General features: G+C 30.0%; 1 protein-coding gene and 2 long non-coding RNA genes across 5 annotated transcripts in view; 1 reads left to right on the top strand and 2 right to left on the bottom strand.

The window, feature by feature from the left end:
• The window catches only part of LOC147807386 (uncharacterized), a 153413-nt gene that overhangs the window by 105058 nt on the left and 23719 nt on the right, over window positions 1–24636 (bottom strand). The gene's annotated exons all lie outside the window — the stretch shown is intronic.
• LOC147807388 (nose resistant to fluoxetine protein 6-like) overlaps window positions 1–24636 on the top strand; it is an 83048-nt gene that overhangs the window by 39524 nt on the left and 18888 nt on the right. Inside the window, exon 10 of the mRNA XM_087168481.1 lies at window positions 23748–23827. Coding sequence (XP_087024607.1) covers window positions 23748–23827 — 80 coding nt within the window. The remainder of the gene's footprint in view (window positions 1–23747; window positions 23828–24636) is intronic.
• LOC147807389 (uncharacterized) lies at window positions 7958–23741 on the bottom strand. Of its 3 annotated transcripts, XR_015435670.1 has the most exons (6): window positions 21642–23741; window positions 21471–21542; window positions 20262–20331; window positions 19326–19540; window positions 18611–18705; window positions 7958–8151 (listed from the first exon to the last, which is right to left on the bottom strand). It is a non-coding gene; the product is annotated as an uncharacterized LOC147807389 (long non-coding RNA). The 3 variants fall into 3 exon arrangements; XR_015435668.1 differs by having other exon boundaries at window positions 21471–23741; XR_015435669.1 differs by lacking the exon at window positions 21471–21542.

The raw sequence follows: 24636 nt of genomic DNA, 5'->3' as shown, positions 1-24636 counted from the left end.
ATGGATATTAAAAATGCAAAACTTAATAATTGTAGAATAAATATATATCCAGAAAGCTTTTTCTTTTTTTTAAATTTCTTTGATAAACCTCTCTTGTTTCACTTGCAGAATCCTTTCTGAATGCTGCTCTTATTCAAATAAATTTTAAATGGTTAGTACTAACTGTTAGAAAATGGGTCCGGCCGTCGGAGCGATCTATACAAACAGCAATCCCTTAGGAAAATTTGCCATAGGTTTGCCATAAAAAATGCCATAGGATATTCCTATGGGGTTTTGCCTATGGCAAAAATTTTGCCATACATGTATGGCAAAATTTTGCCGTACATATATGGCAAAAATCTATGGCAAAATTTTACCATAGGCAAAACCCCATAGGAATATCCTATGGCATTTTTTTATATGGCAAAAATTTGCCATAGGCAAAACCCCATAGGAATATCCTATGGCATTTTTTTATATGGCAAAATTTTGCCATACGTATATGGCAAAAGTGTATGGCAAAATTTTACCATAGGCAAAACCCCATAGGAATATGCTACGGCATTTTTTATATGGCAAGTTTTTGCCATAAAACTTAGATGTGCTACAGCTTATGACGAAATATTTTTCCATAGGCTATGGTACACCTTTGCCGTACAGCTATGGCAACATTTCTCGTTGATATTTTATCATACATCAAAAATAGTTACTTACAAGAATCATTCGCAATGGATATTAAAAATGCAAAACTTAATAATTGTAGAATAAATATATATCCAGAAAGCTTTTTCTTTTTTTTAAATTTCTTTGATAAACCTCTCTTGTTTCACTTGCAGAATCCTTTCTGAATGCTGCTCTTATTCAAATAAATTTTAAATGGTTAGTACTAACTGTTAGAAAATGGGTCCGGCCGTCGGAGCGAGTGGGGAAAGTATTGGTTATGTTGATTAGGAACAAAATATATTGAGTACAGGCAACCAATATTTGTTAAAACTGTAAAAAACAAGAAAATAGAAAGTGAGTCTGGAGGTCGGAACGAGTATAAAAAACGTTAATTTGATTGATTGGTATCATAATTAGTTAGATAAGCGTCAGATATTAGAGGAACCTAAAAGAAAGCAAATTTAAATAATGGTCCGATGGTCGGAGCGAGTATGAAATTTTTTTAAATTTTGATATGTGATACTAAGCTAAAAACTAAACAGACTACTAAAACAATAAAATACTATGAAAACTCAAAAGATAAAAAGTGGGACCGGTGGTCGAAGCGAAATTAGTTTAAAATAGACCAAAGCTAAGAATAGAAAACAGGCTAAATTAGTTGATCCCCTACTAGTGAGGGATATGAAACTCAGAAAATTTATGTTGAGTTGTGCTAAGCACAGTTAGAAAAGAGAACGCAATATAGAGACATTGGTAAATACAAAACATGTTTAAGACATGATTAAAATTGGTAAAATTAATAATTGCTATTTACACTTGGTCAGGGATAGTAAATAAAAATTAATTGGGTATAGGGCATCGCTATGACGAAAAGTTGTAAGCTTAAGGAACGATTAAATTGTTAAAAGCATTTTTGGTAACAGCAGCAGATGATATGGCCAGGGACTGTCCCGTTGATAATATTGAGGCAAAATAATTGTCAACCAGTAATCCAGCAAATCTAGTTAAGTGATGACCCTAAGCTATGTATAAATATGTAACAGAACATTGTACAAATATATGTTACAATATAGTTAAATGTATATAATATAGTTAAGAAATATTATTTGTAAGATAGTAAAACACAGAGACATGTTAAAAAACAATTTAATGGCAAGCAAAAATTAAACACAAAGTAAAAATATAAAGCCCTAACGTATGTAAGATAATGTAAAAAAGCATTGCAAGAACCTAAGTGGAATTAAAATCAAAAACTAATGAGAATGTAAACACTGACTCTGATATTGATATATGACAGTAATAAAATGAAATTATCACCGAACAAGTTAAAAGAATTAAAAAATTTTAATTATTAAAGAAATGATGATCTGGCTTGATCATAAGCACTTAACCGCGTTTTTCATCATGAAGATAGTTTACAAATTGCTATGGGGAATAGAACACCATTAAAAATGGAAAAGTGATGTGACTTTAAAAATTTATATAAAATCAGAAGGAGGGGATAAAATAAAAATGTCGTTTAATCAGAAACAGTTGGGGAAAAGAAATATAAAAAATTTAGATAAAAATATAAACAGCAAGATATTAATTAAAGTGTACAAAGCCAACAAATGGCTAAATTTTACATAGCGAAAACCTATACCCAATCGCGACGTATTTTAAAAAGATACAGATAATAAAAGTACCAGACTGCCGGAAGTTAAAAACTTAAGGCGACTGCCTGGGTACGATGAAATTTTTTTTAAAAATTAATTTTTTTTAAAAAACATATGTGTTATTGGTTCATGTGTGACATAAAATGATATAAACAAGAAGAAATATTTTTGAATATCGCATAGTTTTTAAAATATTTGAAAAATTAAGCCTAAAATGAGCGAAATTTAGAGCTTACGCCAGACACCATACACTTAATTTAAATGAATAAAATACAATTTCTTTTTCTGTACAGATTATTTTGACCCTTATCTGTGTTCTGAACTAAAGGTTTATGAAAATTTTAAAAATTACCCAAATTAAGTGGTAAAATCTAGAAAAACAGCAATTTTTTCATTTTTTTCAATAGTTTTTTATGTTTATATACCTGTAACATGACCAAATATTTAAATTGAAGCTTAGTTGTAGTTCAAAACACAGTATATATAGTTTATAACATTTTTACCAAATTTCATAAGAAAATTTCCATTAGTTTTGGAGTATGAGTGTCTGGCGTGAATCAAAATATTGAAAAATACAGTTTTTCAGAAAACGCTTTTAAAGATTTACTTATACAAAAATAGTTACATAGACTTATTCAACAAGCTTTAATTTAATAATATTTGTAGTTCAGCCCTTTATGTAGCTCTTGCTTTTTACAGTTTGCATTTTAATCCATTATCTTTTTTTTATGACCAATTTTCTATTGAGCGACAAACAGTAACTCGAGCCCGCGATTTTCTTTTTTTCAAATTGTTAGTTATGTATGCAATAATTCACAGCAAATTACCACCAAACTCTTTCTAAAACAGTTTTAGGTTGTTAGAATCAATTGGCAAACAATACCTAAGTCATTTTAGAATGTAGTATAGTTAAATATTTATATTTTTTCATAAAACAGGCAAAAATGACGCGTTAATTTTCGCTGTATTTTGTATACACAACTACATGATTAAAAATATTAACTTCATACTACACACTAATATTATTTTTAACTTTATTTCAAGCAAAAACTGTATTATTTTAAAATAAACATTATAAGATATGCCTTTCATATGAAAACACAAAATTTTACAGCACATAATTTTGAAAAAAGATTTACTATGTTAGCATATTCGTTTACTATAACTAAACAGTGAAATAAAAGTACTTAAATAACAATAAAAAGTACTTAAATAACAACTAAAACTACCGTCAATTTAATATTAAAGCTTTTTTAATAAGATCGTGGCAAATTTGAACGCTGAATAAATCATAGCAAACAGAAAATATAAATATCAAAATTGATGCCATTCAATTTCACTTCCTTTAAAAAGTTTATACATAATTTGTAGCCACATGCGTTTAATTAATATTATACAAAAAAAATTAACAAATATTAATATTTTTAATAGCGTTAAAAGCAAAAAAAATTCTTATTGGCTCAAAACTACATTGTTTAAAATTAATTTTGACGTTTTCAGTGCACTTCCGGTGTTTCGGAATCTCACTTCCGGTTTCAAAATCAGCTATAACTTTGCTTCTAATTATCGAAATTTTAAAAACAAAACATTTTTAGAATCCTAAGAGTTCATTCTTTTCAAAAATGCAAAAAACAGAAATTCGAATTATTTGATGAAATCGGTCATTTTAAGGCAGGCAGATACCTTAATAAATTCAGAAAAATAATCGCATAGGCGTTTGCAATAAAATGTTTTTGACCAAGAATGAGAGTGAAAAAATATTAAAATAAGTCGCCAAAGTTAGCGAAAGATTCCACTTGTAGTGGATGGCACGTTAATATGGCGGTCTGATATTCTAAGCCTAAAAGAATGGAACATCGGATTTCAAACACTCAAAAATAGGAAAATTGGCCACCCGGAAGCCGGAAAAGACTCATCAGGAATGCATTGCGGGATTACATGTTGAATTTAATTAACTTCGGGGTGAAATAATGGATATTTATTTCTGTTAGAAGATGTTTTTGAGGACTCCATAGAAGTTGTTGTTTCGTTGGTGGAGATCTAGATCAGCTTTTCTCTATGGTATACCGCCATACAAATCTTTAAGGTTACCATTGGCCTATGGTATACTGCCATACGAATTTCTGTGGTTGCCATAGCCCAATGGTGACGTGCCATACAAATCCTTATGGTTACCATTGGTCTATGGTATACTGCCATACAAATCTTTATGGTAGCCATAGGCTTTTGGGGTTTTGCCATACAAATCTCTATGGTAACCATAGGCGTATGGTATCTTGCCATATAAATTTCTATGGTAGCCATAGGCTTATGGGGTTGTGCCATACAAATCTCTATGGTAACCATAGGCGTATGGCATTTTACCATACAAATTTCTATGGTAGACATAGGTTGCCATAGATTACCATAGGCTTCTCTATGGCAAATTTTCCTAAGGGATTGTACAACATTATTGCAAAAGAAATTGACAGGTTAAGTGTAGTTATGTCATATAAATTATAAAGCACTCTTTATGCATTTTGGTGCTGCAAATTCCTTTATTTGCTCATCACATTGTAAGTCCTTCGTTAAATCACAATTTATGGAAAGAACTGATAAATGATTTAGTCGATGGTTCGACATTGTTCTATATTTGTTTTCTATATATGACATCCTGGAGAGAGAGAGGGCGGTCAGCTTCATAGCTAGTAATTGGCAAAGTTTAAAAAATCTTCTAAACAGTGTAGCAATTTGGGAAAACATCAACAAATTTCTTTTCATAAATTAGCATAAAAATTTCACTGCAAGAGGTGTAAGACTCTGGCTTAGACTAAAGTAAATAAGATTTTAACTGAATGCACTCATTCACTAAATGCTCGTCTACGTCATCTGGATAATAATCAACAATATTACGTACACTTTCCAGATCTATGTTTTCCATATTTTTGTCTTGCAAATCCATTAAAAATTTGAATTTCTTACTATACATCTCATAGACTTGGCTCTTTTTATTTAAATCCATACATAATCAGCTTATCCAACGCAACGTTTAGCGTGTCTCTTTTAAATTTTTCTGCGCTGCGTATACTGAGTATTTATTTGTAGACTTATCTGAAAATTTTGGAGTAATGCGTCTCTTGTTTATGTCATTGTAGTCTATTCCCACCCTAGTACTTAATTTTTTAACTTTCTGTTCGTATTCCTTTTGCTTCTGATCTGATTGGTGCCTTATGTTGTTCACGAAGTCTTTTAATGATACAATTAACTTGTTGCCTTCACGTGTCAACCACACTGACATTGATTTCTTATGTTCATTAGAATTTTCATCATTTTCTAAACAAGTTCCTATGTGTTTCCAATCAGAAAATCCGGTTGTGTATTGAGAAGAAATTTTAGAAAAAAGTTTGCAAGTCAAACAAAAAACAGTACCAACCCTGGTTGAATAACATAACCAAGATCTTTCCAATGATTGACCATTTTTCATTTTCTTAATGAAATACCTATTTGAAAATGTTCTGTTTAGTTCTTTGTATTTCTTTATTGAAGCTGAATATATATTTTTCGGATCTTTATTTTGAAAGTCAGTCATTTCATGTGAGAGTATGTCATTAATAAAATCATTATTTAGCAATTCTGACCACAAGCCCACGCCAACATATTTCTCAAACTCAAACTTAATATTCTCTAAATTTCTTTCCGCCTCGGTATTACCGTCCTCTTGATGCAGGGCCGTCTAAATAGCATGCAGGGCCCCCTGGCAAAGAAATGTTTTGGTCCCTTATCTTATAACATGTCATACTACTTAAAATCGAACTAAAAAATTTGAACAAATTTAAATACAGTTTGATTTAAATGTATTTAAATTTGTTTTTAGTAGACCCCCCCCCAAAAAAAAAAACTGAATTCACATAGAAATTTCATTGGAAGGTAGAAAAATAGATTTCGGTTTGCCTTTTTAAGTTTCCCAGTGATAAACTATTCAAATTATTGTTGTTTGCAAGATAATCAATCACTATTTGTAGAAAGAAAAGCAAAATACACATTTTATACAATATAATATATTTATTTTAAAAAAAATATATAAGGTAATTTTGTTTAGTCTTAGTTCTTTTTTAAACCAATTTATAAAAAGTGAGATTCTTTAGGGCCCCCTGAGTGCCTGGGGGCCCTCGGGCACTACCCGGGTGTGTCCATGCGTAAAGACGGTACTGTCTTGCTGAACACCAATTTAGTTTTCAGTGGGATCAGAGGGTTTCTGGTAGTCAAGACAGTTATTATTAAACTAAACAAGTTAGTCACTTTTACGACAAGAACAGAAGTGCGGGAAAAAACAAAATTGCGACGGGCGTTAAGCGGCGCTGCGGGAAGTCCCTCATAATAGACGCGAAAAAATACACTTACCAAAAACAAGCGACGGGTAATTCCCCGTTCCGTTCGAAAGACGCTCACATGCTGGGTTGATTGATCTCAGGGTTGCTAACCTTATAATATATATATTTTTTAATATTAGATATTTTTTTAATTCAAAATATTCCTATTGTTTCCAGTGGGGACTGGGGCCCTTTATGTCCACGGGGCCCTGGGCTGCAGCCCTAAAAGTCCTTAAGTAGATCCGCCCCTGACTGAACGTGTATGATTTTATGACTTCACAGTGGATAATCCCTGTGATATCCAATGCTGTATTTGCATTGAATCTTAAGTGAGACTCTCGGCTTTCAAAACTTCATTACAAGGAAACAGTAAAAGTTCAAAATCCACAAAAAAGTTGTGATCTTCTTATAACGATTTCTGGTTGCCCACTGCCCAAGTAGCACTGAATATCGAATGATCTCGAAAAAACTTCGCTTACGACTTCGATCGATGTTGTTCCGAAACATCGATCTATGTAAAAACGTCAGATTTTTTTTATATTGTACGACATTGTGAAATTTGATATAGATCGATATCTCAATAACGCCGTAGAATGTCGAGTTTGAAAAAACCATATTCCACGGCGTTTACGGATACAGTAGAACGTCGATGAATATTTTCATCATGTTATTCGTACAACAAATATTAATAAGCATTTAAAGATGCGGCAGAACACCGATCGATAATTTTGATACGTTATTCAAGAAAAAATTTTCACTGGGTATTGTAGGATATAGGTAAATTTGTGTTAATTATTTTATAAGGTTTTGCACTTCAGATTTTATTTCGCTAATTGTACTCCAATTTTTCAACAAAAAATAAGCACTCAAAAATATTTTTAATCAGTTTCCAATTATATATATAATTAGGATTTGCTCAGTAATTAATTTAAAAATCAAGTGTAAAATAGGTGAATAGGAATAAGAGTGAGCACTGTAGATGGAATATAAGAAGTGAATATTAATGTAAGGCATGATAATTATTTTAAGCTCAACTATGATTTATAAATCAAAATCAAAGACTATTTGCTTGTTTTAAAATAACCACATTTTCCACGCATGTAAATTAGTTTTCTTATTTTTTAGCATTAGCAATGCACATTTGATCTTCAGACAGGATTCAGTCACTGAAAATTAGTAATTTAATATATTGCACAACAGCACTAATAACTCAAAAAGTATTATAATTTTATGAGTTTAATAAAATTTACCCTTCTGATATGAACGTGTTTTTTAATATAGAAGGTGTGAATGCAGATGAATAAAACAAAAAGTAGCTATGAATATTTTATTTGAATAAACATTTAAAATTTAGTAAAACAAATTGGCCCATTCTTGGGTCTCCAAGTTCAAAGAATTGATCACGTCAATTATCTTAGGTTTTCGTCCTTCCCAATCAGTGGCTGTAGCAGACCTTCCCAAATTTTTCCGCAATCTCTTGGCCTCAAAACGTTTGGGAACTGTAGCTGGAAGTAAAACATTGAGTAATATTAATAAAATTTAAAAAATAAAAACTGAAAGACTAACTAACAAAACACTGTTTATTAATGAGTATATAACGAAACTTAGAGAACTAAACTGAATGAAGAGCTTACAAGGGAAACTAGGGAAGTGTGACTCGCCAATTTTGAAATAAACTAGTGGGATGTATGCCTTATGAGGAATAATTTTCGGGGGCAACATTCGTTTCGGCCCATAGAAGATCTTGTGAGAGATAAAAAATAATTCAATATATAGAAAAATCAATATTTTATTACTTCAATGCAGACTATTAGTTATTGTAATTGTCTCATAATCCAATTAATTTGTAATTAATTGGATAATTAATTAATTTGTTATTAATGAATTAATTAACATTCGTTTTGGCCCATAGAAGGTCCTGTGAGAGATAAAAAATAATTCAATAAGAATCGTAAATAATAGAAAAATAATAGAAAAATCGGTATTTTATTACTTCAATGCAGACTATTAGTTATTGTAATTGTCTCATAATCCAATTAATTTGTAATTAATTGGATAAATAATTAGCTTGCTAATTATTAAGTTATTCAGAAAATTTATTAATAAATAATTATTATTAATAATTGTTAATTAATTATTTATTAATTAATTGATTCGGAATTGCATACTCCAATTTATTTGAAAAGTTTTTTGAAAAAAAAAATTTAAAAAATTTGATGTCAATTTTTTTTTAAAAATTAACCTAACAGGTTTTTCTGAAAAACTACAGATATATAAAATTTTCGAAATCAATTTTGACAGTAAATATGCATCATATAGTACGTGAAAGTGCCACAAAATTAATTGGAGACAATTACAATAACTAATAGTCTGCATTGAAGTAATAAAATACCGATTTTTCTATATATTGAATTATTTTTTATCCCTCACAAGACCTTCTATGGGCCGAAACGAATGTTGCCCCCTAAAATTATTCCTCATAAGGCATACATCCCACTAGTTTATTTCAAAATTGGCGAGTCACACTTCCCTAGTTTCCCTTGTTAGAGCAATGTATCTTAACCTTTTTCTTTTTTTTTTTTTTTTGTTGCGGCACACTTTTTACGATTTCAGAATTTGACAGCACACAATGAAAAAAAATTAGACGTGTTAAATAGTTTGTGATAATAATATGTACTACAAACCCTTAGGAAAATTTGCCATAGAGAAGCCTATGGTAATCTATGGCAACCTATGGCTACCATAGAAATTTGTATGGCAAGGTACCATGCGCCTAAGGTTACCATAGAGATTTGTATGGCACAACCCCTTAAGCCTATGGCTACCATAGAAATTTATATGGCAAGATACCATACGCCTATGGTTACCATAGAGATTTGTATGGCAAAACCCCAAAAGCCTATGGCTACCATAAAGATTTGTATGGCAGTATACCATAGACTAATGGTAACCATAAGGATTTGTATGGCACGTCACCATTGGCCTATGACAGCCACAGAAATTTGTATGGCAGTATACCATAGGCCAATGGTAACCTTAAAGATTTGTATGGCAGTATACCATAGAGAAAAGCTGATCTAGATCTCCACCAACGAAACAACAACTTCTATGGAGTCCTCAAAAACATCTTCTAAAAGAAATAAATATCCATTATTTCACCCCGAAGTTAATTAAATTCAACATGTAAACCCACAAGGCATTCCTGGTGAGTCTTTTCCGGCCTCCGGGTGGCCAATTTTTCCATTTTTGAGTGTTTAAAATCCGATGTTCCATTGATTTAGGCTTAGTGTATCAGACCGCCATATTAACGTGTCATCCACTACAAGTGGAATCATTCGCTAACTTTGGCTACTTATTTTAATATTTTTTCGATCTCATTCTTGGTCAAAAACATTTTATTGCAAACGCCTATGCAATTATCTATCTGAATTTATTAAGTTTTTTTAATTTCCGGCTGTCTGGTACTTTTATCAGTGTTTACATTCTCATTAGTTTTTTTATTTTAATTCCACTTAGGTTCTTGCAATGCTTTTTTACATTATCTTACATATGTTAGGGCTTTATATTTATATTTTGTGTTTAATTTTTGCTTGCCATTAAATTGTTTTTTATCATGTCTTTGTGTTTTACTATTTTGCAACTAATATTTCTTAAGTATCCACATATATATGTACAATGTTCTGTCCCTTAGGAAAATTTGCCATAGAGTAGCCTATGGTAATCTATGGCAACCTATGGCTACCATAGAAATTTGTATGGCAAGATGCCATACGCCTATGGTTACCATAGAGATTTGTATGGCACAACCCCATAAGCCTATGGCTGCCATAGAAATTTATATGGCAAGATACCATACGCCTATGGTTACCATAGAGATTTGTATGGCAAAACCCCAAAAGCCTATGGCTACCATAAAGATTTGTATGGCAGTATACCATAGACCAATGGTAACCATAAGGATTTGTATGGCACGTCACCATTGGGCTATGGCAACCACAGAAATTCGTATGGCAGTATACCATAGGCCAATAGTAACCTTAAAGATTTGTATGGCAGTATACCATAGAGAAAAGCTGATCTAGATCTCTCCAACGAAACAACAACTTCTATGGAGTCCTCAAAAACATCTTCTAAAAGAAATAAATATCCATTATTTCACCCCGAAGTTAATTAAATTCAACATGTAATCCCGCAACGCATTCCTGGTGAGTGTTTTCCGGGTTCCGGGTGGCCAATTTTCCTATTTTTGAGTGTTTGAAATCCAATGTTCCATTCTTTTAGGCTTAGAATATCAGACCGCCATGTTAACGTGTCATCCACTTCAAGTGGAATCTTTCGCTAAATTTGGCGACTTATTTTAATATTTTTTCAATCTCATTCTTGGTCAAAAACATTTTATTGCAAACGCCTATGCGATTATTTTTCTGAATTTATTAAGTTTTTAATTTCCGGCAGTCTGGTACTTTTATTATCTGAATCTTTTTAAAAGTATAAGTTTGGTATAGGTTTTCGCTATGTTAAATTTTGCCATTTATTGACTTTGTACACTTTAATTAATGTCTTGCTGTTTATATTTTTATCTAAATTTTTTATATTTCTTTCCCCCAACTGTTTCTGATTAAACGACATCTTTCTTTTTATTTTATCCTCTCCCTCTGATCTTATATAAATTTTTAAAGTCACATCACTTTTCCATTATTAATGGTGTTCTATTCCCCACAGCAATTTGTAAACTATCATCATGATGAAAAACGCGGTTAAGTAATTATGATCAAGCCAGATCATCATTTCCTTAATAATTAAAATTTTTTAATTCTTTTAACTTGTTCGGTGATAATTTCATTTTATTGCTGTCATATATCAATATCAAAGTCAGTGTTTACATTCTCATTAGTTTCTGATTTTAATTCCACTTTGGTTCTTACAATCCTTTTTTACATTATCTTACATACGTTAGGGTTTTATATTTTTATTTTGTGTTCAATTTTTGCTTGCCATTAAAATGTTTTTATTATTTCTCTGTGTTTTACTATCTTACAACTAATATTCCTTAACTATATTATATATATTTAACTATATTATAACATATATTTGTACAATGTTCTGTTACATATTTATACATAGCTTAGGGTCATCACTTAACTAGATTTGCTGGATTACTGGTTGACAATTATTTTGCCTCAATATTATCAATGGGACAGTCCCTGGCCATATCATCTGCTGCTGTTACCAAAAATGCTTTTAACAATTTAAACGTTCCTTAGGGCGCTTTTTCATTACACGACACGATACCGACAAAATCGGACGACAAATGTGTGAACGACAATGTCGTTGCCGGATTGTTTAAGCAATTGTTTTTTCACCTGTCCGATATCGCTAGTCCGAGAAGTAAAAATTCTTGTTCAATAAATGTTTTGAGTGTGTAGAGACATAAAATTTATATAATTTATTTGAACATGTTTTAAAAAATTATAAGTTTTAGTTTTGAATTCGTTTTGGCAACAGAGTTATAATAAATGTTGTTGTGTTCTAAAATGTTTAAGAAATAAAATAGGTTATTTTTTTGATAAAATTATTGGTAGTATCTTATTTTGGCGTTCATTTAATTTAGTTGGCACAAAGACCCAACAAGTGAGCAGTTGCTTGTGTTCTGCTGTGTCTAAAGTTTTCTGCAAACTTTAAATATGCCGGATGATAATCGTCGTCTGAAACTTCTTACTTTATTTCAGAAGAAAAAAGCTAGCAGTGCAGAAACGTTTTTGGGTGCACGAAATGGTACTTACGTATTAACGCCACAGCAGCTACAGATTTGGCTGTTTTTAAGTGCCGCCAATCCACACTTAAAATTATGTCTGTAATCACTTAACATTACTTAAATTCTTTAAATGTTTTAAAGCATTAACGTTTTTTTCAAATCGAATTATATTTGTTTCATTTAGAATAATCTTTTTAGATGATTTTTTAAATCAGTTTTATCAAATTTATCTTATGAAGCCGTTCTATCATATTTCAAAAAATGTTTCAGTTGAATCAGGGAACAGACTTAATATTATTCAATCAAGCAGAAACCAGTAGTTAGATCGAGTTCTGTTTGAAATACATAAGGGTCTTCATTTGCCTTTTTATCAAACCATTACTATTATACAAAATACCATCCTTTCATTAAAGCATATAATGAATTTATAAAAATTTTCAATGAAACTTTTATGATTGTTTAGTCTTTCAACCTCATTATAATGTAAAAAATGCAACTTCATGAAATTAAAAATTTATAACCAGACATGAGAATAAATTATATAAAACTTTTGTTTTCGAATTTTACATTTGACGTGATCTAATAAAATATTAAAATTGATTAAAAGAATAAAATAATGATATCAAAAGAGGAGATAAAACAGGAAAGATACACAACAACTAATAAAATCGCCACGATTTGAGGAGAAATTTGCTTGCCTAACCGACATTTGATTCCGACAAGCGATATCGTCTTGTCGGATGCGACATAATCGTTATCGTATCGGTGAGTGAAAAAGCGCTCCGTTGCTGACCATGTATTTTACTTGACCCTATGTCGTTCGCCGACAATCGGATCCGTTTTGTCGTTATCGTGTCGTGTAATGAAAAAGCGCCCTTAAGCTTACAACTTTTCGTCATAGCGATGCCCTATACCCAATTAATTTTTATTTACTATCCCTGACCAAGTGTAAATAGCAATTATTAATTTTACCAATTTTAATCATGTCTTAAACATGTTTTATATTTACCAATGTCTCTATATTGCGTTCTCTTTTCTAACTGTGCTTAGCACAACTCAACATAAATTTTCTGAGTTTCATATCCCTCACTAGTAGGGGATCAACCATGCATGGCAGTACTTTTACTTTCGTTACTTGTACCGCCGGTACAAGTAAAAAGTACGTACTTTTACTTGTACTTCGTTACTTTTTAAATTTAGTACTTTTACTTGTACTTTCGTTACTTTTTTAGGGAAAAAGTAAAAGTATTTGTAACTGAAATATCGAATGAAATCGTTACTTTTTTCTAAAACTCGGTAAGCCTTCGTAAAAAAAAAAAAAAAAAAAAAAAAAAAAAAAAAAAGCTGTGAATGCAATATATATGCATTCACAGCTAACTTCGTGTTTAAATACTTTCTGTTTCAACTTATACTACACATTCAATTATTTTTTACTAGCTCAAAGATCACAAAGCTATCTGAAACCCCGTGTTTGCTTTGTTTATGTTTGTGTTTTTAAAACACGTTTCTAAAGAGTAAAACAATTTTAAATCAATGGTAATTTAATTAAATAAAAATAATAAACTAAAAATTAAAGTCAATAGATAAAATTTCTTTTTCGTGCAAATCCATAAAAAGTTTGATATTAAAATTATATTTGATTTTAAAATTATATTATACGATTACATTATAAAATTATATTATAATATTCTTGCGAATTTAAAAATAAATTAATATCCATAACTTTCAAAATTAAAAATAATTAAATAAATAATAACAATTTTACAAAAACGTTAAAGAACATAAGAATATTATTTAATGAAATTTCAGGTAACTTTGAATTTTCGATTTCCTAGAAATGTACTTTTAAATCGTTACTTTTTTTGTTTAGTACTTGTACTTTTACTTGTACTTTTTACTCGTTACTTTTTAAAATAAGAACTTTTTACTTTTTACTCGTTACTTTTTTTAAAAATACTTGTACTTTTACTCGTTACTTTTTAAAAGTAACGTTGCCATATATGGGATCAACTAATTTAGCCTGTTTTCTATTCTTAGCTTTTCATTGTCTAATACCATCTTTTTTATAGATAAAATTTTGTTCTCATGCCACCACTGGTAGCACCGTTACATATTCGGCTTTCGTCCCGTTTGGTCTATTTTAAACTAATTTCGCTTCGACCACCGGTCCCACTTTTTATCTTTTGAGTTTTCATAGTATTTTATTGTTTTAGTAGTCTGTTTAATTTTTAGCTTAGTATCACATATCAAAATTTAAAAAAATTTCATACTCGCTCCGACCATCGGACCATTATTTAAATTTGCTTTCTTTTAGGTTCCTCTAATATCTGACGCTTATCTAACTCATTATGATACCAATCAATCAAATTAACGTTTTTTATACTCGCCCCGACCTCCAGACTCACTTTCTATTTTCTTGTTTTTTACAGTTTTAACAAATATTGGTTGCCTGTACTCAATATATTTTGTTCCTAATCAACATAACCAATACTTTCCCCACTCGCTCCGACGGCCGGACTCATTTTCTAACGGTTAGTACTAACCATTTAAAATTTATTTGAATAAGAACAGCATTCAGAAAGGATTCTGCAAGTGAAACAAGAGAAGCTTATCAAAGAAATTTAAAAAAAAAAGCTTTCTGGATATATATTTATTCTACAATTATTAAGTTTTGCATTTTTAATATCCATTGCGAATGATTCTTGTAAGTAACTATTTTTGGATGTATGATAAAATATCAACGAGAAATGTTGCCATAGCTGTATGGCAAAGGTGTACCATAGCCTATGGAAAAATATTTCGTCATAAGCTGTAGCACATCTAAGTTTTATGGCAAAAATTTGCCATATAAAAAATGCCATAGGATATTCCTATGGGGTTTTTGCCTATGGCAAAATTTTGCCACACACTTTTGCCATATACGTAAGGCAAAATTTTGCCATATAAAAAATGCCATAGGATATTCCTATGGGGTTTTGCCTATGGTAAAATTTTGCCATACACTTTTGCCATATATGTATGGCAAAATTTTGCCATACATGTATGGCAAAAGTGTATGGCAAAATTTTTGCCATAGGCAAAACCCCATTGGAATATCCTATGGCATTTTTTATGGCAAACCTATGGCAAATTTTCCTAAGGGGTTACATGTTTATACATAGCTTAGGGTCATCACTTAACTAGATTTGCTGGATTACTGGTTGACAATTGTTTTGCTTCAATATCATCAACTGGACAGTCCCTGGCCATATCATCTGTTGCTGTAACCAAAAATGCTTTTAACAATTTAATCTTTCCTTAAGTTTACAACTTTTTCGTCATAGTGATTCCCTATACCCAATTAATTTTTATTTACTATCCCTGACCAAGTGTAAATTTGTCAATAACAATTATTAATTTTACCAATTTTAATCATGTCTTAAACATGTTTTGTATTTACCAATGTTTCTATATTGTGTTCTCTTTTCTAAATGTGCTTATCACAACTCAACATAAATTTTCTGAGTTTTTTTATCCCTCATTAGTAGGGGATCAATTAATTTAGCCTGTTTTCTATTCTTAGCTTTTCATAGTCTAATACCATCTTTTTTATAGATAAAATTTTGTTCACATGCGACCACTGGTTGCACCGTTACATATTCAGCTTTTGTCCCGTTTGATCTATTTTAAACTAATTTCGCTTCGACCACCGGCCCCACTCTTTATCTTTTGAGTTTTAATAGTATTTTATTGTTTTAGTAGTCTGTTTAATTTTCAGTTTAGTATCACATATCGAAATTTAAAGAATTTTCATACTCGCTCCGACCATCGGACCGTTATTTTGCTTCGCGTTCTTTTAGGTTCCTCTAATATCTGCCGCTTATCTAACTAATTATGATACCAATCAATCAAATTAATGTTTTTTGTACTCGCTCCGACCTCCGGACCCACTTTCTATTTTCTTGTTTTTACAGCTTTAACAAATATTAGTTGCCTGTACTCAATATATTTTGTTCCTAATCAACATAACCATTATTTTCCCCACTCGCTCCGACCACCGGACCCATTTTCTAGCGGTTAGTACTAACTGTTTGAAATTTATTTGAATAAGAACCGCATACAAAAAGGATTCTGCAAGTAAAACAGGAGAAGTTTATCAAAGAAATTTAAAAAAAAAAAAGCTTTCTGGATATATATTTATTCCACAATTATTAAGTTTTGAATTTTATATATTATCCATTGCGAAAGATTCTTGTAAGTAATTATTTTTTGACGTATGGTAAAATATCAACGAGAAATGTTGCCATAGCTGTATGGCAAAGGTGTACCATAACCTATGGAAAAATATTTCTTCATAAACTGTAGCACATCTTAGTTTTATGGCAAAAATTTGCCATATAAAAAAATGCCATAGGATATTCCTATGGGGTTTTGCCTATGGCAAAATTTTGCCATACACTTATGGCAAAACTTTGCCATACAAAAAAATTCCATAGGATATTCCTATGGGGTTTTGCCTAAGGCAAAATTTTGCCATTCAAAAAAATGCCATAGAATATTCCTATGGGGTTTTGCCTATGGCAAAAATTTGACATACATGTATGGCAAAATTCCGCCATACGTATATGTCAAAATTTTTGCCATAGGCAAAACCCCATAGGAATATCCTATGGCATTTTTTTTATGACAAACCTATGGCAAATTTTCCTAAGGGAAAGCACGTTTATTAAGGGATTAATTATTTCTTTCGAATGATTTTTTATTAGTAAGTAACATTTATTTATTTTTTCCTTCTTTTTGCTAGTTATTAATTGTTAACTTGTTTTCTATAGTTATTAACTGTTAATTTTTGTGATTTCTTGTTAACTAGTTTTTTTTGCTAATAAATTTTTAGCTTATTTTTTTGTTAGTTATCCTTTCCTAATTTGTTTATATATTTGGTTTTTTAAAGTTATCCTTTGTTAATTTGTTTATATTGCATAGCTTACTTTAATGATTAACTTATATTTCCATTTGTAAGTTAATATTTAGCTTGCTTTCCTTTGTTAATAAATTATTTTAATAGTCATTAAATTCCCTACTTATTTCAACATTTTTTTAAAACTGCGTGTCTAAGACAATTTAACTATTCCATCTTATTTTAAGATTGTCAGAGACAAGGCAATCACCGACAAAGATGTTCACATGGTTAAAGCGTAGAAAAATTATACTTTTTATAAACATTTCAAGCACATTTTAAGAATTTGGCAGCACAAAAAAGAGCGGCGGCACTGCGGTTGAGAATCACTGGCTTAGAGAATCGACACACGGATCAAAAAAGCTGCATTAGACACTCTTTTGTAAAACTGTCAATATTCAAGCGGCAATGCTGTATATTTGATTAAATAATTAATTCTTTTACAACAAAAAATACTATAAGAAAAAGCTTATCGGTTCAGTTTTAATTGTATTTCTTAATATTCAATTTTACTTCTATGCATTAAAGAACATTCTCTTATAATAATGTGAATACACAAAAAGTATTGAAGTTGAAAATAAGATTTATTTTTAAAATTTAGATCTGATATTGATTACTTATGATTGCATATACTTAGAAGTATTAAACAAAAGCTTAAACTTATTATAAATACACTGCACTCCCAAATGCATTCAATTCTTTAACGTAATCATTTTTTTTCTTCCTTCTACAAAGTTACTTTTTTTTGTGATCCAAAAACTATTGACGTACAACTGTGTTAGACTTTGAAAATTAAGTTTTTCAAGCCTCTCTCTCCCGCTCACTTTTTTGGTTTGGATTTCTGAAACTTTTTTGCAATATCTGGTTTCCTTTGCATGGGAGCAAATTTTTATTTTGTATTTTTCAAATAGAGAGAATCTCTTCCTAGAATTATTTTTAAATTAAATTTAATTATAATGCTGCCTTTAACTACAGCTTACAAAGATAAAAATCGACTAATGATATATACTAATACATATTAAAAAATTGTGAATATACACGAAAAATCCTGAATAAACTTAAATGTTAAGGATTAACTGCAAATTAATGTTTGTAAAATTTAATACAAAAAGAGAGGAATTCTAAATATTTTGATTTATTATTTGCAATTGGAATTATTATTCAGATAGAAAACTTCTTTTTTTTTTCTTAAAGAATTTAAAAACTGGAAGGGAAAAAAATATCACATATACATATTAATAAAAATAAATAATATTTTAATCAACAATTTTACCCAAATGACATTAGTGATGGCAGGCCCTCTTTCAAATGAGGACTTCTCTTTTCGCCTCAGTTACAATGCCAGCATATGGATTCAAAATACCGAATCTGAAAACAAAAGTTTGTTAATTTATTCAAACAGCTACAAGACAATACAAATTATGTTAAAATTTAATCTAAAAGAGAATTAAAATATTTATATTAGCTAGCCCACTTTCAAGTATTATTTAATATGTACACTTGTTAAAAATAAGTAAAATAGATGCCATCAACAACTCCGCAGCTGATACATCCCCTAAAATGAAAGTAACTATCAATTGCTTAAATCAGATTTCTGATGCATCATCTGAAACAAAAGTCATTATATCGGCCTGCCGATATATGTGTTACGTAGATATTTTGAGATGCATCGATTTATTGCCCGGTCCATATAGAATAATCATTTAAACTCTCCATTCACCCTCAAGTACAGAACAAATAAGATGGTGAAATTCTTTTTTGCGTTTTAAGGGGACAGCAAGGTTTGAAAAGGTTAAGATTCAGTGGTCTATACTTTAGAGCAAAGGTTCCTATACCAAAGGATCCTATGAGCAATTGTAATTTTTTTGATCATAATAATAATAGCTCCATTTTTAATAAAATGCTTTCTATGGAGAAAAAAATTAGGGAATGATTATAATACCATTGAATAACTCAATCACAAAACTAATTACAATAAGTTCACTTACAAGCAAACTGTAAATTCTTATCTTCTTTCAACTTTTCCTCTAATTGATTAAGATCACCATCCGAAGAAAACGGAAACTCAATACCTCTTGGTAATTCTAAAAGAACAGATGTTGAATTATCTTTCTCTTTTTCAGAGCCTTCGTTTCTTTAATTTCATTTCTTAACTATTTAATCTCCTCTTGATTTTCTAACACACAGTTACACATCTTAGTTACTAAAATAACAAATACAAGAGATTAAGTATGTGCAGTTTTATAAATGTGTTCTTATTGCTAATAATATGATTAAGTATTTTATAAAAACACCAAGTTAATTTACAAAAAATGAAAACTATATACATTTACTAATACACAAACTAAATACACTTTTTTAAATATAATAACATGCAAATTTTTCATGAAAAATAAATGAGGAAAAAATATTCAAAATACAAAATGTTACTCGAGGCTCCTAAATTTATACTAGTTTTCTCATCTTGCAATTGCTCTGTTCGGTGACAAGAATACAAAATAGTCTGATGTCATAATTTATTTATTTACTTAATAGCTAAAAGGCTGAGTAGAGCGAATTATACGCCTATGTTGGTGAAATTGCAACACAATGAAAGAACTGTGACATTTATTCATTAAATTACTGATCGTGGTATAAATAAACAAGTGCACTCCTTCTCTAAATAAATTCTAATCATTTACATGAAGGCATTAAGAATAAGATAAAACAGTAACAAATTATCACATCAAAATATAACATTTCTACTTGATATATATTGTAAATAGATATCAGTATAAGATAAGACATTACAAAATTAATTTCTACACATTAATATTTTAGAAAGAATCACAGCTAAGTTATAATCCTATTTAATAAGAATCACACATAGATCTGTTATGTTATATATATATATAAATAAACTATGTTTATATATATATAAATACCTGGTCTGTCTTGGTTTTTCTGAGAGGTACCTCTTTTGTGAAAAATTGAGATCCTTCATTCTCTGAGATCCTGCAAAATTAATAAATAAAAATATTTATACAGTAAAACTTAAAAGTTTATGAGCACTAAATGAAAAAACCCAATTTCCCCCGGGTTTTTTCAAAGCCTGAAAAACAATAAAATATTTAATTAGAAAAGCTTTGACCAATATTTTCTAATCATAATCTTAGAAACTTATAAGTTTTAGTTGGTGCACTCTTATCCAAATTATACTTCAGTTTTTAGAGTTATTTTAAAGATAAAAAAAAGTGAACAGCTTTAATATTTTGTATATTAACACATTTTGATATTATTTTTGACATTTAAATTTCCCTTTTTTATCTATAAATTTTTATTATTATTTTCAGCAAACAAAAAATTCTTTAAAGAAGTTTAAATAAACATAAAAATTTCTTTGATTTTGAGCCTTCAGTGTCTAGTTTAATTTTCCTTTAGTATACTCTTGTAACATAAGAAACACATATCATACTTTATACATAACACATACCTTACTTGATATCCAACACATTTAAAAAAAAAAAATTGTAGTAGTAACGAATTACAATCATTCTTGTACCATAAACTAAATCTTATATATTAAGAACTTTTATTTAGAGAATTATATTGCTAGACTGGATTAAATTTAGGTAAATAGAATATCATTGTTTTCAGAAATTGAAAAGTTTAACTTATTTCTTTTTTTAAAATTGTTTAATATTTTCATATTGCTTATCTTACTTTTAGACATAATTTTAAAATTTATATAACCTTTTACTACGATTCACTTACATGAATATTTTGATAAATTATGTATACTTTGAGCACAATTATGAATGTTTTAAAACGAATTAACTGTTAATAAGCACACAGAATTAACGCTGACAGACTTAATTTTTATGAAAAGTATTTATACACTCATAACTACAATGCTATGAACCTTGTTCACACAATAAATTACATTAGAAACATTTCAACTTATAAAAAATTATTTACGAAGCTAGTGAATTTATTTAAAAAAAATTAGATAGATTGTAAAACATAACATTTAACATCCCAGTCAACAAGTAAACGATTCTGAACAAACAACTGTGACACTGAATTTAAGTCATTAATTAGAAATTATTCCGATAATAATATTTAAAATTAGCGATAAGTTAAAAACTACTAACTTAATTATAATTCAAAACCAGCTACATATGATCTTTTATAATGGAATGTTCTTTTGGTAATGTAGGCTTAACCTAAGTATAAAAGTTAAACATTGTAATTAGAAATGAAGACCTGACACAATATTAATAGAGTTTATACAAGTAAATAGAAGATGAATAAACTTTGCTTACCTAAATTAAATCAGTAAGGTGACTTTTGACGACAATATTAAGATTTTAGTAGGAGATATAACACGCTGAACACATACAATTCGTAAAGCGTGACGTCAGAGCTGAAGATCACGTGACAAGCGTTCACATCGATTAACTTTGTTGATAACAATATTAAGTTCGCTTCACCTTCCAATCCCGTTCAATATCGTTTTCACGGAATTCTATTTTTTACTTTCACTAATGTGAGCAAGTACAAAGAAATTTTACTCATTTTTATCTTTCTAACAAATATTTTGAACTTTGGAACTAAAATATATTTAATATAGAGTGTTTTAAGAAAAATACTTTTAAAGTTTCATTGACGGAATTCGTTCAATAACTTGCTCACAGTATCTATATTCCTCCGCTTTCAAAATATTGATAGGAACGGCCACGGTATAGTTCGATGTTTCTGTGCTACTTGGGTGGTCAAATGCTTTTTCTTTCTGGGTGGACTCCATTAAAAGCCACAACATTTCAAATCATGAGTTGCAAAAACTGTCTCAATTGATGTTTGTCGTCTGATTGATTTTCATATCTCCTGCCTATTGTACGTGTTTCAAGACGTCACAAAATACTTTTCCTTCTTCTGCATTCATATTTATATTGAAATCACATTCAAGCAGGTACGCTAATAACAAAAATAATATAAAAATACTTTCAATTATTATTATGTAAATACATTAAAAATGCCTGCTAGTGAAAATAAAAATAAAATAACAGCAGCGGTCGCCATAGCAATGCATGCAATGACGACGCATGCGCACTGTTTACTATTACTCTTGAACACAGTTGAAAAGTGAGGACGCCATCAAATCCAAACGAAGACCCATTTTACCAATGGGTAATAAAATATTGAAGCACATACTTTTTGATAAGTTACAAGTTTCAATCCATGAAATCCTATTTTTTGTACTAAAATGTTTTAAGAGATGGCGCTTCAAGTCCTTTTCGTTCATTTTATACGCTCCAATTCGGGTATGATAAATGTTGCTCTCCGATAATGGCATGTGACTGTGACAGGTGTTGAACATTTCAAATATGCGTAACGTATTGGCCCCAACGATGCTTAACTACTTTTGATATAATAGGCACTAGTGGTGTAATGGCAATTGACGTCAATTATGCTAATTAAGTACGAAGTATTATATCAGTATATTTGGTAACTCTTAAAACTGCACTAATTATGTGCAGTTTTAATATAGATACTGTGGAAAGAGGTGTCTTAGTTCTGATCCTCGAGAGGGATTGGTACCGGAGAATGTTGTTCGTTTGTCGTAAACTTCGACAATCACAAATTGCTCCTTGTAAGGTTTTCCGCCTCTAGAGGGCGCCACGATATAGCAACAAAAACAAAAGAATTAAAATTGATGGGGAGGACGAGAACGTTTTTGGAGATAGCGGAGCGGTTTTTGAACGATGTCACTACTACTATTTCTTCATTTTTTATTTTATGTTTTTTATTTGTGATGTGGCATAAGTATGTGTAATAATACATTTGTTTTCCGCCACGGAAACAATTTAGTGTAAAATCAATTTCACATGATGGAAATTTGAAAAAAGAACCTGCAAGTGTTACTCCCCTTAAACAACACCATCATTTTAAATTATACTGAATTCAGTTAGTTTTAATTTTGATGGTATGAACACCTAAATGCCTCAGTTGCTTAATCTAACAACGTAAAGGCACTAGGAAGGGAAAAATGATAAAGAATAAAAATATATTTATTTTATTTTATTAATTGTGTCGTAACGTCTTTCAGTTTTGAGAATGATTTCGTAGCGTTATTAATTAATTAATAAGATTTAGAATTAATTACTAATATTTCATTAGAATTGTATGCTTAAATGTGCATATTTAAAAATCTGACATTGCTATTTAATAGCAATATTGACCGATAAGATCGACAAATCCCTGCCAGCCATGTTATCCCAGTCTCATCAGTCAAAGTAAAAGAGTGATTTCGAAAAAAAACCGTTTTTGTCCCTTCCCAATAAAGTGCGTGTAATTTATTCAAAATGTGGTTCTTAAAAATGTCCTTTTCTTATTGACGTTAAAGTAAGAAACTTTAATTTTTATTTCAGTGCATGGCGCATACGTGGTATATAGCTAATACGATGCAGCATTTGATTATCTCCCTCCCTTTAATGATTGTTACTTACAGGTATTTATTCACTTCTTTTAATTTATTTATTAACATGAGTTTAGAAGTTTCAATGTCAATCAATTTAATTTTGAATGGATGAAGTAAACGGGGTGTTCCGTAATCACCTCCCTTAGTATATATATTTATAGTTCCTTTCAAAAAGAAAGGCAAAATATGCATTTATTATGGGTCACAAACTAATATTTAAGCCTTTTCGGTCGTGAGTCTACTTTCAGCCACTACAGTAAAGAAGCAAATTTATTTTATTTTGCTTTAAATCATAGACTTTGCACCAATATTTTAAAATTATAATAATTCACAATAATGTTTTAAAAATTCAGCTTAAGGGTGATAACATTTTACTTTCTTTAAAAAAAATACTAACCGGTTTCGATCGAATTTTTTGTTCTGTCATTTAAAATTATGTAAAAAATTTTGTACTTTACAATTCTATTTTTTTTAAATTGCAGTTTTTTTTTTCAAGTTAAAGGAATTTAAGCTCTTGCATTTTTTTTTCGGAAAAGCTTAGCAAGATGTTACCATAACTTATTTTCACAACTGTATGGGGTAGCCGTAATTTTTTTATTTTATTCTTATTCTCCTATAAAAAGGAGGAGGAACGAGAAAAAACCTTTCTCTGGATTGAGTAAAAGCAGAATTCCGCAGAATTCGTTATTCATTGCTGCAAGAAATGCAGCAATTTTTAAAAAAGAAAAAGAAAGCCAATTTTTTTGTATGAGTAAATAAAAATTTACTCCTCTAATTAGTTCGCAGAAGCGGAAATTAATTGCCTATCTGCTTCTGCGATTGACAATTTCGCCCTGGGA

The sequence above is a fragment of the Parasteatoda tepidariorum genome, chromosome 7, assembly GCF_982258835.1.
Source record: "Parasteatoda tepidariorum strain Cologne lab strain chromosome 7, Ptep-v5.0, whole genome shotgun sequence".
Classification (NCBI taxonomy): Eukaryota; Metazoa; Arthropoda; class Arachnida; order Araneae; family Theridiidae; genus Parasteatoda; species Parasteatoda tepidariorum.
Note: the sequence above shows the minus strand (reverse complement) of the source record. Positions and strands in the feature narration are given on the sequence as shown.